Source organism: Leopardus geoffroyi, chromosome B3 (assembly GCF_018350155.1).
Source record: "Leopardus geoffroyi isolate Oge1 chromosome B3, O.geoffroyi_Oge1_pat1.0, whole genome shotgun sequence".
Classification (NCBI taxonomy): domain Eukaryota; kingdom Metazoa; phylum Chordata; class Mammalia; order Carnivora; family Felidae; genus Leopardus; species Leopardus geoffroyi.
In genome coordinates this window covers 132299420-132313783 of record NC_059337.1, presented here as the reverse complement: position 1 = coordinate 132313783, position 14364 = coordinate 132299420, and the positions used below count along the sequence as shown (strand labels likewise).

Below are 14364 nucleotides of genomic sequence, written 5' to 3'. Positions count from 1 at the left end.
AACATGAAACGTCTGGTTACTAGCCAAGCAACAAGTAAGTTGCACAAAGATGCAAGATGGTGGACATGGCTCCCCATAGCCTCTACATAAGAATTCTTATGATGAGTTGTAACCTTTGGTTTCCCAGTTAAAGAGATGGTGCTCACAATAACTGAAAAAAGAAAAAGTACTGAAATTTATAAAAGAATCTTTATTCATTAATCACCTGTATCTGTAAATTTAATCTAATTCCTTAAAATCTTTAGGTAGAAAGTAATTTTCACAATTTACAATGCTTTGGACTCATAACAGAATTAAGAGCCCTAGCTGACAGGTCTCTGTAGTATAAACATTAGGAAGAACAGCACATCCTTAGCCAAACGCTAAGAAAACCAGTTGGCTCACTAGAGGGCAGCAAATTTCACTTCAAAGAGAGAAGCAGGAAAGGGCTCTAACAGAGGAGTAACAAAATGTCTAAAAAGAGCTCATTTGAGGCTTCCTATTATCAACTATTGTTCCCGGCCCAACTTTAGAATGCAAAGTAAGAAAAGATCCTTCCACAGATTCCAATGTAAATATCTACCAGCAGAGGGCATTTACATATTCTAAGGAAAGTGGAGTACAGAAAGGTTAAGGTCACGGAGTAAGCAGCAGTATCTGGATTAACACCTAAGCAGTCTGACTCCCTCAGTCCATACTCCTAATCACCATGTCATTATACTTTTCTCCAGGCATACGAAGTAGAACAAAACATGTCACTGAGAAACTCATGTGATGTATTTTATATGTACATATATGGTGTGCATATAAATATACATGTAATTCTATTTTCACAGAAAAGACATACGTGTACATACATATGAAAAAAATGCCAAGACGACTACAAACTGTTTTACGTGCAGTGCTTACCTCTGAGGAAGGCAACGGCAGAACTAAGGGGAGATTTTCTTTTTGTCTGAATATAAACACTCCTCTCTTTGCTAAGACTCCTTCAAAATGCTTTTAGTCCAACATGATACACTGGGCATATGCATTCATAGCCTCTCCTTCTGGAGAGTCCATAAAAATGAAGTAAAGAACTTAAGAAGGACAAAATCCTAACAACATACAACAGTGGCCTCCAAACTGAGTTTCTAAGATTACCCACTGAGGTAGAGGGAGAAATAACCAGAAATTTTACTGCATTAGAAATACTTATATCCCTATCCTCCTTAGGGTCCTATTTTAACATGTTCTAACATACTTACCAATCAATAACAGTGGGGATAGATGTAAATCAAATACTTACAGAATGTACACAGTAAAAAATGATTTCAGTACATAAAAAATTTATATAATCACAAATTATATCACACATTTAAAGACATGGGTTAGGAAGGGGATCACAGCAGATGAAATTTCAACAACCTCTGGAAAACAATATATATGGACAAATACCGTCTGTGAGGCAGAGCAGAAAAGCCAGAAACCCTGGGAAAGCTGTGAGATAACACGTTCATTAAGACACAAGGATTTACTGAGCTCCTACTGTCTGGTACCATTCTGGGCACTCAATCACAGCAATGAACAACACACACACACACACACACACACACACACACACACACAAATCCCTGGTCAGAGAACTTACATTCTGGTGGCGAGGGGAAGATGATGAACCTCAAAAAACCCAAAATGTATGTTAAAGTATAACATGTTTTATGTTGATAACCTGAGCCTGGATAAAAAATATCTGAACTATGAAAGCATGAAATGCCTTTTAGATAAGAAGTACTATGGTGAAAAATAAAGCTTTAGACAAAGTGGGTTACGGAGTGGGGGGCTAGAGAGCACTTCAAAGGGATGACTTCTGAGTTATATGGACATAAGGAAAAAAATATGCCAGGGTAAAAGGTGAAAGCATCTCAGACATGCTGTTCTTTGAGTGCTCTGGAAGAGGAACACACCAAGTATATCTGGTGGATAGCAAAGAAAAGCAGCCGGAGGGAGAAGGTGGTAGGTGACAACATCAGGAAGGAATCTTACTTTTATACGTGGGTGTGTAATGGGGAGCCACCAGAAGGTTCTGAGAAGGGGAGAAGCATGATCTCACTGACAGTTTAAAAGAAACACTTGCTACTGTGTGCAATAGACTGTAGGAGGCCAAGTTTGAAAGCAGACAGACCAGTAAGGACACTATTCTAAGGCAAGTCACGGATGATGGCTTAACCTAGGATGGTAGAGGCAGAACTGATAAGGAATAGGTAAATTTAAATATACTCTGAAGGTAGACGTGGACAGGATTTGGTAAAGGTGGAAGGAAGAAGGAACATAAAAGGGAAGAGGAAAAGAAGAGAGAGAGAGAGGAAAGGAATGGTTCTAAGCTTGAAAGAAAGAACAGCATTAGGTTTCTGGCTTGAGCAACCAGAAGAGTGGTGCTGCCATTAACTAGAATGAAGAAGACTGCAGGAAATAGTAATTAGGTTTCAGATAAGCTTAAAATAATTTACAGTATATCCAAGAAGAAATGTAGAATAAGCAGTTGCACGGGAATTAGGAATTCAGATGCAAAGTCTTAGCTGGAGATATAAATTTGGGAGTTGATAACGAACGTTGAGATATTTAACTTGGATGACATGTAACAAAAGAGCATCCAACTGTGAGAAGTGAGGAACAAAGAAGACTACAAAGGACGTGAAACAGAAAACAAGGTTTACGAATGATACAGCCTCAGACATTTTTTTAAAAAATTAAATGTTTTGGGTGCTTAGCTGGCTGAGGAGAATATGAGACTCTTGATCTTAAGGTCAGGAGTCCAAGCCTCAAGTTGGGCATGGAGTCTACTTATTAAAAAAAAAAAAAAAAAAAAAAAAAAAAAAAAAAATTAAATGGTTTAAAAAGGAATTCAACAAATTATCTGGGGAGAATCTAGACAGCTAGCAGGAGTGTAAGCACTTCCAAGGAAACGCCTCTACAATTTCAAGGCCAATTGCAGCTCCTTGTAAAACACTTTTCTTTCTTTTTTTGGGGGGGGGGGGGGGGAGAGAGATAGAGGGAACACGTGTGCCGAGGGGCAAGAAGCAGGGGGTGGAGAGAGAGAGAATGAATCTCAAGCAGGTTCCACTCAGCATGGAGCCCGATGCAGGGCTTGATCCCATGATCTTGGGTCAGGATCATGACCTGAGCTGAAATCAAAAGTCAGACACTCAACAGACCGAGACACCTAGACACCCCACTGTTTGCTTTATTTAAACAAAACCCACAGCAAAGCTTTAGCCCACAGAATTCTAGGTAAGCCTCTTTACTGCCTTTTCTTAAACTAGGAACTGTGTGTCTGCAGACATTTTTAAAAAGAGCCTACATATAAAAGAGAAAAAAACAAAACAAAAATGGACTCTGAAGGAAACCATCAATTAGGGCACAAAATATAATTTAAAAAAAAAACCCTCTAATTATGTTCAGATAAATTTGAAGTAATACTGAATCCACAAAACAAGATACATAAACGGAACAAAGAGCTTATAGAAATTTTAAAATATGTTTGCCTTAAAAAAAAACAAAAACGGAGGAAGGTAATAAAGTCAATAAAACATCCCAAAGTAGCATAAGATCAAGTAAAAAATGAGGAGAGAAAAGAGAAAAATCAAAGCAGGAAGTTTATCATCCAACTAGTAACAGAATTCCCAAAAGAGAACAATGAAAAAAGAACATGGTTTTAAAGAAATAATTTATAAAGAGAATTCCCCAGACTAAAAGCATGGATTTTCAAATTAAAAAGGTACAAAAGGTACCCAATCCAAAAGTGACTGACTAGCACCTATGTTTATCACAGCAAATTTCAGACCTCAAGAACACAAAGAAAATCCTAAAACTTCCCAGAGAAATGAATCCCAGGTATTCTATAATGGAGTAAGAATCACATGAGCAACCAACTCCTCAGCATAAACATGAGAAGCCTCAAGATAATGAAGCCATGCCTTCAAAGTTGTGAGGAAAATTCAATTTGGAATTCTGTACCTATCCAAAGTATCAGTTAAGTACAAGGATATCTTTAAGAGTTCTAAGTACTCAGAAAAATTTACCTCTCATTCTTTTTAAGTTTCTTCATGATGTGGTGACAAAATGGAAGAATATACAGAGAAGACAATGAGATCCAGAAAATGCAGGGAAAACTCAGGGGAGGAGTTAAGTCCTGGAATGACAGCCTTGAAGCAAACCTAGTAAGCAACCAGTCAAATAAGCAAAAAAGGACAGAAGCTCTAAGATGAAGGTCCCTAAGAAAAGGGGAACCCAAAGACTTAACAGCATAAAATGACAGATTTTTTGGCCATAATAAAGGTAGGCAATATAATAAAGGGGGAAGGGGGGGAAGAACCTAAAAAACAAAAAATTGTCCAAGAGTGGAAAAAAAAAGACTCTAGGGAACCCCTAGCAAAGAGCTGCAGACAAAAAGTAAATCTGGTCCTCTATGAAGTAATATTCATATAGTCTAAATAATGTAAATATGCTGCTTATTGGTTCTCCACTTTTAGTCAATTTACAAAGAGTAGTCGTCTTAACTAGGAAAATACAACAAAATGTGTATCTGATCATCTTTAGCAATATAAAAGTACAGATGGCAGAGCTTAGAAGGTGTGGTGAGAAAAGATGTAGCTTAAAAAAGATATAGTTTAAAAAGGCACATAAATATCCTTATCTTTTGGGAGTCAAAATATACTGAAATATAGTAATCTCACAAAAAATAAATATTTAGATGTATTACTTAAAATAATAAAAGTAGCCAATAAATGAACCAAAAGACAGTGATTTTACTGTATGGGCCTAAAAAGCAGGGAAAAGTGTTAGATCCTGATATACCGTAGCAAAGAACTAAAAGATACCACCTACAAGTTAGTGAATTAAGAAACAGTGGTTATAAAACATATTATAGACATGAAAAAAATTAAAGACATAAACATAAGCTTTTAAAAGCGGTAGCCCTCTGGGGTGCCTGGGTGGCTCAGTCGGTTAGGCATGTGACTCCTGATTTCCATTCAGGTCATGATGTCACAGTTCATGGATTTGAGTGCTGCATCAGGCTGTGCACTGACAGTGTGGAGCCTGCTTGGGACCCTCTCTCTTCCTCACTCTTTGCCCCTCCCCCACTCACGCACACACTCTTTCTCTCCCAAAAATAAATAAACTTAAAAAAAAAAAGTGGTAGCCCTCTGGGAAGAACCAGTGTGGAGAAGAAAGAAGCAAAGAATGGTGCTTTTTATGTTAAATTTTTCAATGCTAGTTGATTAATTTCTAATCTATCAGCAAGCATTACAAAGATTTGTTTTTCCAAATTTTCTATGGTGAATGTATATTTCATAGCGTAAAATCTTTTATTTAAATGTTTTTTATACAACACATACAAAATAGGGAAATAAAGGAAATCCATGCCTAGACACATCGTAGTGAAACTGCAGAACATCAAAGACAAAGAAGATCTTGAAAGCAGCCAGAGAAAGGACAGATCACCTACAAAGGAACGACAGACAATTAGAATGACACAGGTCCACTCAACAATAATGGAAGCCAGAAAACAATGGAATAATATATACAAGATGTTGAGAACAAATAACTGTTGTTACCCTAGATTTGGGTATCCAGCAAAATTACTGCACAACAAGGGGGGAAAAAAAAACAGATAAACATTCTTGGCAAATTTAGACAAACAGACCAATTCTTAAAGAAACTTCCAAAGAATACACTTCAAAAATACTTGGAACATATTAGAAGAGGATGACCCCCAAATAACATTCAAGATTTCAGAACAAAAAATGATAAACATGTAGGTCAAATCTGAACAAACAATGCCTGGGTAAAATAATGATAATGGTGCCCAACTTACACATTTTAAAAAAGACCAAAACAAAACAATGGAAACATTATGTAAGTAAAGACTGAAGCATAAGTATTCTAAAGTCCATTTACTTTGGAAATGGGGTCAGAACATTAACTTTTGAAATATGCGATTAAATTTGCATGGTAAAATTCCAGTGCAAACCACTAAATGAACAGAAATGGAGTGTTCTCATTTAAGCTAGTTAAAAAAAAAAAAAAAAAAAAAAAGCAGAGCTGGGGCAATCAACAATAGTAACTAATGAATCTTTAAGGCAAAAGAGAAAAAAATGAAAGGCCATTATGAATCAAAAAAGATGACAGAAACCAGTCCAACTACATATTAGAAATCTAAGAAATGTGAATGGTTTAAACTTTCCAGTAACAGGCAAACTCAGACTGGGTTAAAAAACAATCTAGCTTTATAATATTTAAGATATGTATTTGCCTAAAACTTTAAAAGAGAAGACTGAAAACAAAATCAGGGAAAACAAATGCTGATAGAAGTACAGGGAAATTAAGATAAATATATCAATCCTAGTGGGCAATCTCAAGACTTTCTATCAATGACTGATAAATCAAGCAAACCAAAAACTCAGTAAGATCAAGATTTGAACAATGTAACCATAGAGCTTTATCTACTAAATGCAAAATTCTCAATCCAACAATTATAGTCCACTCTCTTCCAAAGTGCACATGGAAGACGTGTAAAATTGATGCCTTCAGTCTTAACAATTTTCAAAAAATATATATGACACAGATCATAGTGACACAATGCAATTAAGTCAACGGTACATATAAAAAAATAAAAGACAAAAACAAATCCTCCATATACTATAAATCAAAAACATTTCCATATAACTCATAGGTCAAAGATGAAGATCATAATACTAAGATGGATAATGAAAACATTATAAATTTGTGAATATGCAACAAAAGTGACACTCGAGAAATTTACACCCTAAATGTTTACATCTGAAAGACAAGCTAGAATAATTAAAAATATAGATGGATATATATTAAAAGAGTAGAAACCAATGAAATAGAAAATCAAGTCATCAAAGGAGAATCAATAAAGCCAGAATTATTGTTTTTAAGTCTTTGAACAAATTAACAAAATAAACTTCTGGTGACAGACTAATCCAAGACAAAAAGAGAAATAGCACAAATATTGTGAGGTGGTAGGCTAGTAAAAATAGAGGCCAGAGAGATGAAAGAACACTATCAACAACTCACGCCAATACATGTGTGCATATTTAGATTTAAAAAAAACATGTCAGAAAGCTGTAAAACAGTAAGCACAGTAATTAATGGCTGTTTGCAGAATGTCACTTTTGTGATTGTGAATAAATCAATTCAGTAAGAGCAACGGTAATCTTAAAATGTGTTTGATACCTTTTAAAATTTTTAACCTTTTACTTTAAAACAAAACAATGATACAGAAAACAACACAACACAAACAGTAGTTTAAGGAATTTTAGAAGGCAAAACACCCTTACAACCACCATCCGGTCAAGAAAATAGAACTATGCCAGCTACCCCAGAAACCTTTCCATGTGCTCCATCCCAATCAGCCCTCTCCAAAAGTAACCATTTATGCCATTTATACTAATACCTAAATTTTCTTTGTGGCTTTATCACACAAGTGTGCATCTCTAGATGCTACAGCTTAACCTTGCCCCTCGTTATTTTGTCTTTTAGGTCTTTTAATTTAGAATTCTCAGGCTGTTTGACCTATATGGTGTCCCAGAGGCTGCTCTTTGCCTGTTGCACACTCATGATGTAACAACCAACATATTCCTCTGGCCTCTGTACCTCTGCAAGTTGACTGCTGGATCAAATCCTCTGGCAAGACTAAGGTAGTTTTATTCTTTCATCTGGAGGCATGAAATGGCTTTCGCTTTTTTCGTAGACATTAATCACCAGTGCCTACATTCATTAATCTACTGAGTTGGGGGAAAAAAACCCACAAACTATAATTCTATCATTCTGTTTTTACTTACTAGCTAAAGTAATTTTTAAAAATGCTTTCCTAGAAGTGTGTGGTTGGTTCAGTCAATAGAACATGTGACTCTTGATCTCAGGGTCATGAGTTCAAGCTCCACATTGAGCACAGAGTTTACTATTAAAAAAAATGCTCTTCCCATCTACTATGTAAAGAATTGCAAACATTTTCTATTTTAGGTTGGGGAGCTTTATGGTCTCCTGCAACTATTCAACTCTGTGGATGTAGTACAAAAGCAGCCAATACGTACATGAATAGGCATGGCTTGGTTCCAATAAAACTTTACATACAAAAACAGATGCTAACTCCTACACTATTCAGTTACCCAGGGCTACCACTCTTTAAAGACAACATAAATGCTCAATTATGTATCCAGTTTTCAAGACAGTGGATTAGCATCTATTATCCTCCAGAAGGTAATTAAGGATTTACTTCAAAACATATGAAATCATGGATTTAAAACTGTTTGATGTGCTTTGATAACTGCAATGCTTACCCTTACTGAAGATCAAGTGTCAGTTTCAGTTGCTCTTCACAAATTGGCCCACTTACACTTTCCAGTTAGTACCTACTGGCTGTTTTGGAATTTTTCTGTTCTCAGGTCCATCGTTTACTGGAACTGCAAATAATGCCGACATGGCAAACTGCACAATCCAAAGATTTTTTTTAATGTTTATTTTTGAAAGAGAGAGACAGAGCAGGAGGAGAGAGGCAGAGAGAGACACACAGAATTCAAAGCAGGCTCCAGGCTCTGAGCTGTCAGCAGAGCCCGACGCAGCGCTCGAACTCATGAACCGTGAGATCATGACCTGAGCCGAAGTTGGATGCTCAACCGACTGAGCCACCCAGGTGCCCCACAAGAGTTTTTTTTTTTTTTTTTTTTTTAAGAGAGAATGAAGAAACAAACATAGGATGAAATCACTAAAGCTTCATGAAATGTTTGAACCTAGAACAATTTCAAGAACACAGTTAAGGAAAAATGAAAAAAACATATGCCAACATTAGAAAGGTGTAAGTCAGAAATAATGTGATGAGCATTCAGTTTGGGTGGGTTGTTAAATTCAGATCTCAGTAGAAGAGGAAAAGGAAACTAGAACCTTTCCTGATAGGAACAGAAGGAAAAAAGGTTGGAAAGCAGTGGAGAATGACTGGATAGGCCTAGAGGCCAGATATTGAAGCTGTGTAAACGCCAAGTTGATGGTGTCAATCCTGGACAATGCAGGAGATGGAAACATTAGAATACTCTCAGAAAGGAGTCACATGATGTCATATTGTATATTTTTATAATAGAGTTTTATTTTTTTAATTTATTTTTATTTATTTTGAGAGAAAGAGAAAGCGCACGATGTGCGCACATACAAGTAGGGGAGGGACAGAGAAAGAGATGGAGAGAATGAATATCCCAAGCAGGCTCCACATTCAGCACAGAGCTTGATGTGGGACTCTAGCTCACAACCCTGAGATCATGACCTGAGCGAAAATCAACAGCTGGACCCCCAAATGACTGAGCCATGCAGGCACCCCCAGAGGCACCCTTTAAACAGGAAAGTGTTTGTACTTGAGATTGGGGTGGTGGGATTGAGAAAAAGGAAGCAGAAAGGTCAGCTCAAGGCTAACCACAGTATGCCAGGCACAAGAGGATAATAAAGTAGGGCCACTGGGACAATAGGGCAGATCTGGCAGTTAAGAGAATGCTAAGAAAGAGGAAATTTAAAGATAGGATTTCAAGTTTAAGAGAACAGGGGTAGGATTAACAAAAAGAAAAAAAGAGAAAATGTAGGCATCTATGTATCTCTAAATACAAGTTTTCTTAAAACCAGCAAAACACTGGTAATTATTAAGGTGAGGTAACTGGATTCATGGGAATTCACTGCACTATTCTTTCCACTTTTAATAACATTAAAAATTTCATAATAAAAAGACTTAAAATTCTGAAAAATATAGGTACAGACTTTTCTCATGGTCCCTTCTCATTCTATTTTTGGGCCTAAAGAGCACTTTTGTCATAGAACATTTCATAAATATTGAGTGGCAAATATTTAACGTCTCATGAAAAAAGTATAATAAAGGATGACGTATCATTTAAATTATTACCTTGGCTTTTTTCTATGTTATCTCCTTTTGTTTCCTCTTCTTTAATGGGAGGACTTATCCTGGGAGCCCTGCTTTGCCCCTGGACCATTTCTGCCAGCAATTCTTCTTGAGAAGTTCGAGTTCTGGGAGCAACTGGAAGTGTCTGTTTCTGTGAGACTTTTATACAAAAAGGAAAAAAGATGAGAAATGCAGATGCAGTGATACATCAAAACTGAACAGTGAACATGTCCTATTAAATATAAATGCTTCCTCGGGTTTAGGACATATGAAAAGTTTGAAACTGTTCACAGATACCAGCTTTTTTCTTACAATATTCCAGAGAGACCAATAACGGATCTCATCTCTACATTTTAAACCATGTGCCATAAATACACTGCCACTCAAACGTATTCATCTTTAACCAAAAGTAGTTTATAATTTTTTTAATATTTATTTATTTTTGAGAGAGAGAGAGAGAGAGAGAGAGAGAGAGAGAGAGAGAGAGAAATAGAGTGTGAGCAGGCGAGGGGCAGAGAGGGAGACGCAATTCAAAGCAGGCTCCAGGCTCTCAGCTATCAGCACAGAGCCCGAAGCAGGACTCAAACTCACGAACTGTGAGATCATGACCTGAGCCAAAGTTGTGGACGTTTAACCGACTGAGCCACCCAGGCACCCCCTAACCAAGCAGTTTAGATTCTGCTTCATGATCACATAACAATTTCAAATTGTAACCTACATAACAGAGGCCAAGAACAAACTCCAATGCTATTTCTCAAAAAACTAGGGAAATCTCTCATCATTATAAAAACAGGAAATTTCACAATGGAGTACTAAGTGGCAACGAGAATGAATGAAATATGGCCCTTTGTAGCAACGTGGATGGAACTGGAGTGTGATGCTAAGTCAAATAAGCCATACAGAGAAAGACAGATACCATATGGTTTCACTCTTATGTGGATCCTGAGAAACTTAACAGAAACCCATGGGGGAGGGGAAGGGGAAAAAAAAAAAAAAAAGAGGTTAGAGTGGGAGAGAGACAAAGCATAAGAGACTCTTAAAAACTGAGAACTGAGGGTTGATGGGGGGTGGGAGGGAGGGGAGGGTGGGTGATAGGTATTGAGGAAGGCACCTTTTGGGATGAGCACTGGGTGTTCTATGGAAACGAATTTGACAATAAATTTCATATACTGAAAAAATAAATAAATAAAAGAAAAAAAGAAAAAAATTGCCACAAGTTAAAAAAAAACCTTAATGTAAAAATAAATAAATAAATAAAAAATAAAAACAGGAAATTTCAAAGTCACAAAGAGTAAAATTCTGTACAATTCTCAACACTCAATAGTGTGCACAGGCAAAAAGAGGGAATGTAAACAGATTAGGTCTAGTGTTGGCCTTTGTGCAATAACCCAGATCTGATATGGCAAAACCCATTTTATGTTCAAGGTTAAAGTAGAAGATGAGAAGCAGGGGCGCCTGGGTAGCTCAGTCAGTTAAGCGTCCGACTTCAGCTCAGATCATGATCTCTTGGTTCATGGGTTCAAGCCCTGTGCTGGGCTCTGTGCTGACAGCTCAGAGTCTGGAGCCTGCTTCAGATTCTGTCTCCCCCTCTCTCTAAAATAAATAAACATTTAAAAAATTTTAAAAAGAAAATAAGAGGACAGATGCCTATGAGGTTTAAAAGTTGCTAACTTACAATTTACTTCACTTTAGGAAGAGGTCACAAAGAGATGCAAAGGAGAATGAAAAATGCTAAAAGAATAGTCACCAAATCCATAGCAAAAGTAAAAATTTTTTACAGGCACCTGAGTGACTCAGTTGGTTAAGCATCTGACTCTTGATTTCAGCTCAGGTCATGATCTCACAGCTCATGAGTTGGGGTCCTTTGTCAGGGGCTCTGTGCCTTCAGTGCAGAGCTTGCTTGAGATTCTCTCCCTCTCTCTCCCTCCCCACCTCACTCTGTGTGTGTTCGTTCACTCAAGAAATAATCTTAAAAAAAATTTTTTTAGAGTGGGTAATCACAGACAATGCAGAGCCTGCTTGGGATTCTCTCTCCCTCTCCTTGTCCTTTCCCAACTCTCTCTCAAAAATAAACATTAAAAAAAGAAAACACTTTACACAATGGCTATAGCACATGGGACAAAGTACAGAATTTAATGGCAATATGGCACCTATCACTTGGTTTGCATTTCAGAATAAGCTTTCTATAAGGTCAGATTACAGAACTGACTCATCTCATTTTAAAAGCCTGCAAAACCTTTACCTCCTCTCATAAAATAATTGAGAATTTCTACTAGGACTGAGGCAGGAACATCACAAATGAATCAATTCTCTGCTTTATATTCCATTAATGGGTTCTACTGAAAGGAAAGAGACCAATATGCTCATACACCAACCATGTCTTTCTAACTCTGGCCTCTTACTACCCAATTGTGCTCCCTTTTATACATCATAAATTCCTATCAAATGCTGACTCCAATGCCAAGAATATTGAAGTCCCATCTTTACCAAAACTCCCTTTAAAAATTCTGTATTTCATACACACTAGAAAGAGGAAGGAAAAGGCATTATACATGGCTCTAAGAACTAAATTCCACCAATAGCTGCAAGTTCCTCAGACTGGTCAAATCTCTTTTTACAACCATTATTCCCTGAACCTCCTCTTGGTCTTGACATCTGGCAAGTATCTTTTTTTTTTTAATTTACATCCAAATTAGTTAGCATATAGTGCAACAATGATTTCAGTAGATTCCTTAGTACCGCTTACGCATTTAGCCCATCCCCCTCCCACAACCCTTCCAGTAACCCTCAGCCTGTTCTCCATATTTAGAAGTCTCTTATGTTTTGTCCCCCTCCCTGTTTTGATATTATTTTTGTTTCCCTTCCCTTATGTTCATCTGTTTTGTCTCTTAAAGTCCTCATATGAGTGAAGTCATATATTGGTCTTTCTCTAACTTCACTTAGCATAATACCCTCCGATTCCATCCACATAGCTGCAGATGGCAAGATTTCATTCTTTTTGATTGCCACATACATACATACATACATACATACATACACATACACACACACACACACCACATCTTCTTTAACCATTCATCCATCAATGGGCATTTGGGCTCTTTCCATACTTTGGCTGTTGTTGATAATGCTGCTATAAACATGGGGGTGGCATGTGGCAAGTGTCTTTATTATACCACAACTTGGGGAGCAATCAATTCTAGCTTCCTCAAGAGGTACAGAAAACTAACTTAATGTAAATGTAATACACTTAAATTACCTGTAGAATAGTTAGTTGTTTTTGTTACAGATTCTTGAGCTTCAGATATAGCCTTCAAAATTAGATTCTTGTTAGCTTGTTTAGAAGGTGGAAGTGAAGGTCTAAAAAAGTTAAAGGTATATTAATTTTTAGATTTCAGCTCTTCGCATGCTAGCCATCCATTAGGCCTTTACTATAGCCTTTTCTTAGGTTTGAAACAGACTAGCAATAGTTCTTAGGAAATGCCAACTAGATGGGAAAGTTTTAACTTTTTAAATAATGAATCTGGATCACCCCTCCTCCCCACTATATTACAGTTTTTAGTATTCTCTGCAATCTTCTCCAATTTTAAGCAATTTCTCTTTGATTAATGTTTCTCAAAAACCAATGGAAAAATCTTACGTCATTAAATTTTTATTTTCATGATCTCTAACAAACCCAGGAGCTCCATCAGCCAACTAAAGATTTACAGACAATGTTCAGGGTACCTCCTTTCAGGCTTTGCTGGCACTGACACACTGCTGGAGATGCTTCCTGTACGAGACCCACAATCATCATCTTCCTCCTCCTCTTCTCCATCATGATTGAATTTTTTTACTTTAACAACTGAACTTACCACAGGCAACTTTCTCTTCCGAAAGTTTTCTTCCTGCAATCAGATAAATTTACGCTTACCTAGTCTCAGAAAATAACAAAGATCTACCACAGTATTTCTTCCTTTTCAAGAAAAAGCCAATCATATTTAGAATTCACAGGCTATTTCCTGGTTTCTTATAAAAATATAAATATCCCTAGTAGCCAATCTTCAACTAAAACAAAAACTAGTGCTTTACAATCACTTATAAACAGCAGCATGTAACACTGTTGAAGAAACTAATAAAATGAAATTACTTGTTTACTAGTAATTGCTGTGGAAAATCTAATAAAATTGACCTAAAATTCTACCAAAACTATAAGGTAAGGTTAAAGGTATCTCAAATGGGGGGAAAAAAAGGTTATCTCAAATGCTAGCATCCCAGAAAAATAAATAAGATGTAAAATATCTGTAGAAGCCAGTTGTGAAGAGGAAAATCTGATGTAGTATGTTCAGTAGCAGATATATCAGTTTAAAGTAAACTTGCAATATGTGTGTAGCTATTCCACACATATTTAGTATTAAGAACTCCTAATTTTCAGCCTAACAAGCCAGAATTTAGAAGTATAT

At 36.7% G+C, this 14364-nt stretch overlaps 1 protein-coding gene across 5 annotated transcripts in view; it reads right to left on the bottom strand.

Annotated features, from left to right (window-relative positions):
* The window catches only part of ZC3H14 (zinc finger CCCH-type containing 14), a 48474-nt gene that overhangs the window by 20085 nt on the left and 14025 nt on the right, over positions 1 to 14364 (bottom strand). For all 5 annotated transcript variants that reach the window (XM_045451810.1, XM_045451812.1, XM_045451811.1 and 2 more), the window contains 3 exons: positions 13649 to 13809; positions 13182 to 13282; positions 9926 to 10081 (listed from right to left, as the gene is read on the bottom strand). In XM_045451810.1, coding sequence (XP_045307766.1) covers positions 9926 to 10081; positions 13182 to 13282; positions 13649 to 13809 — 418 coding nt within the window. The remainder of the gene's footprint in view (positions 1 to 9925; positions 10082 to 13181; positions 13283 to 13648; positions 13810 to 14364) is intronic.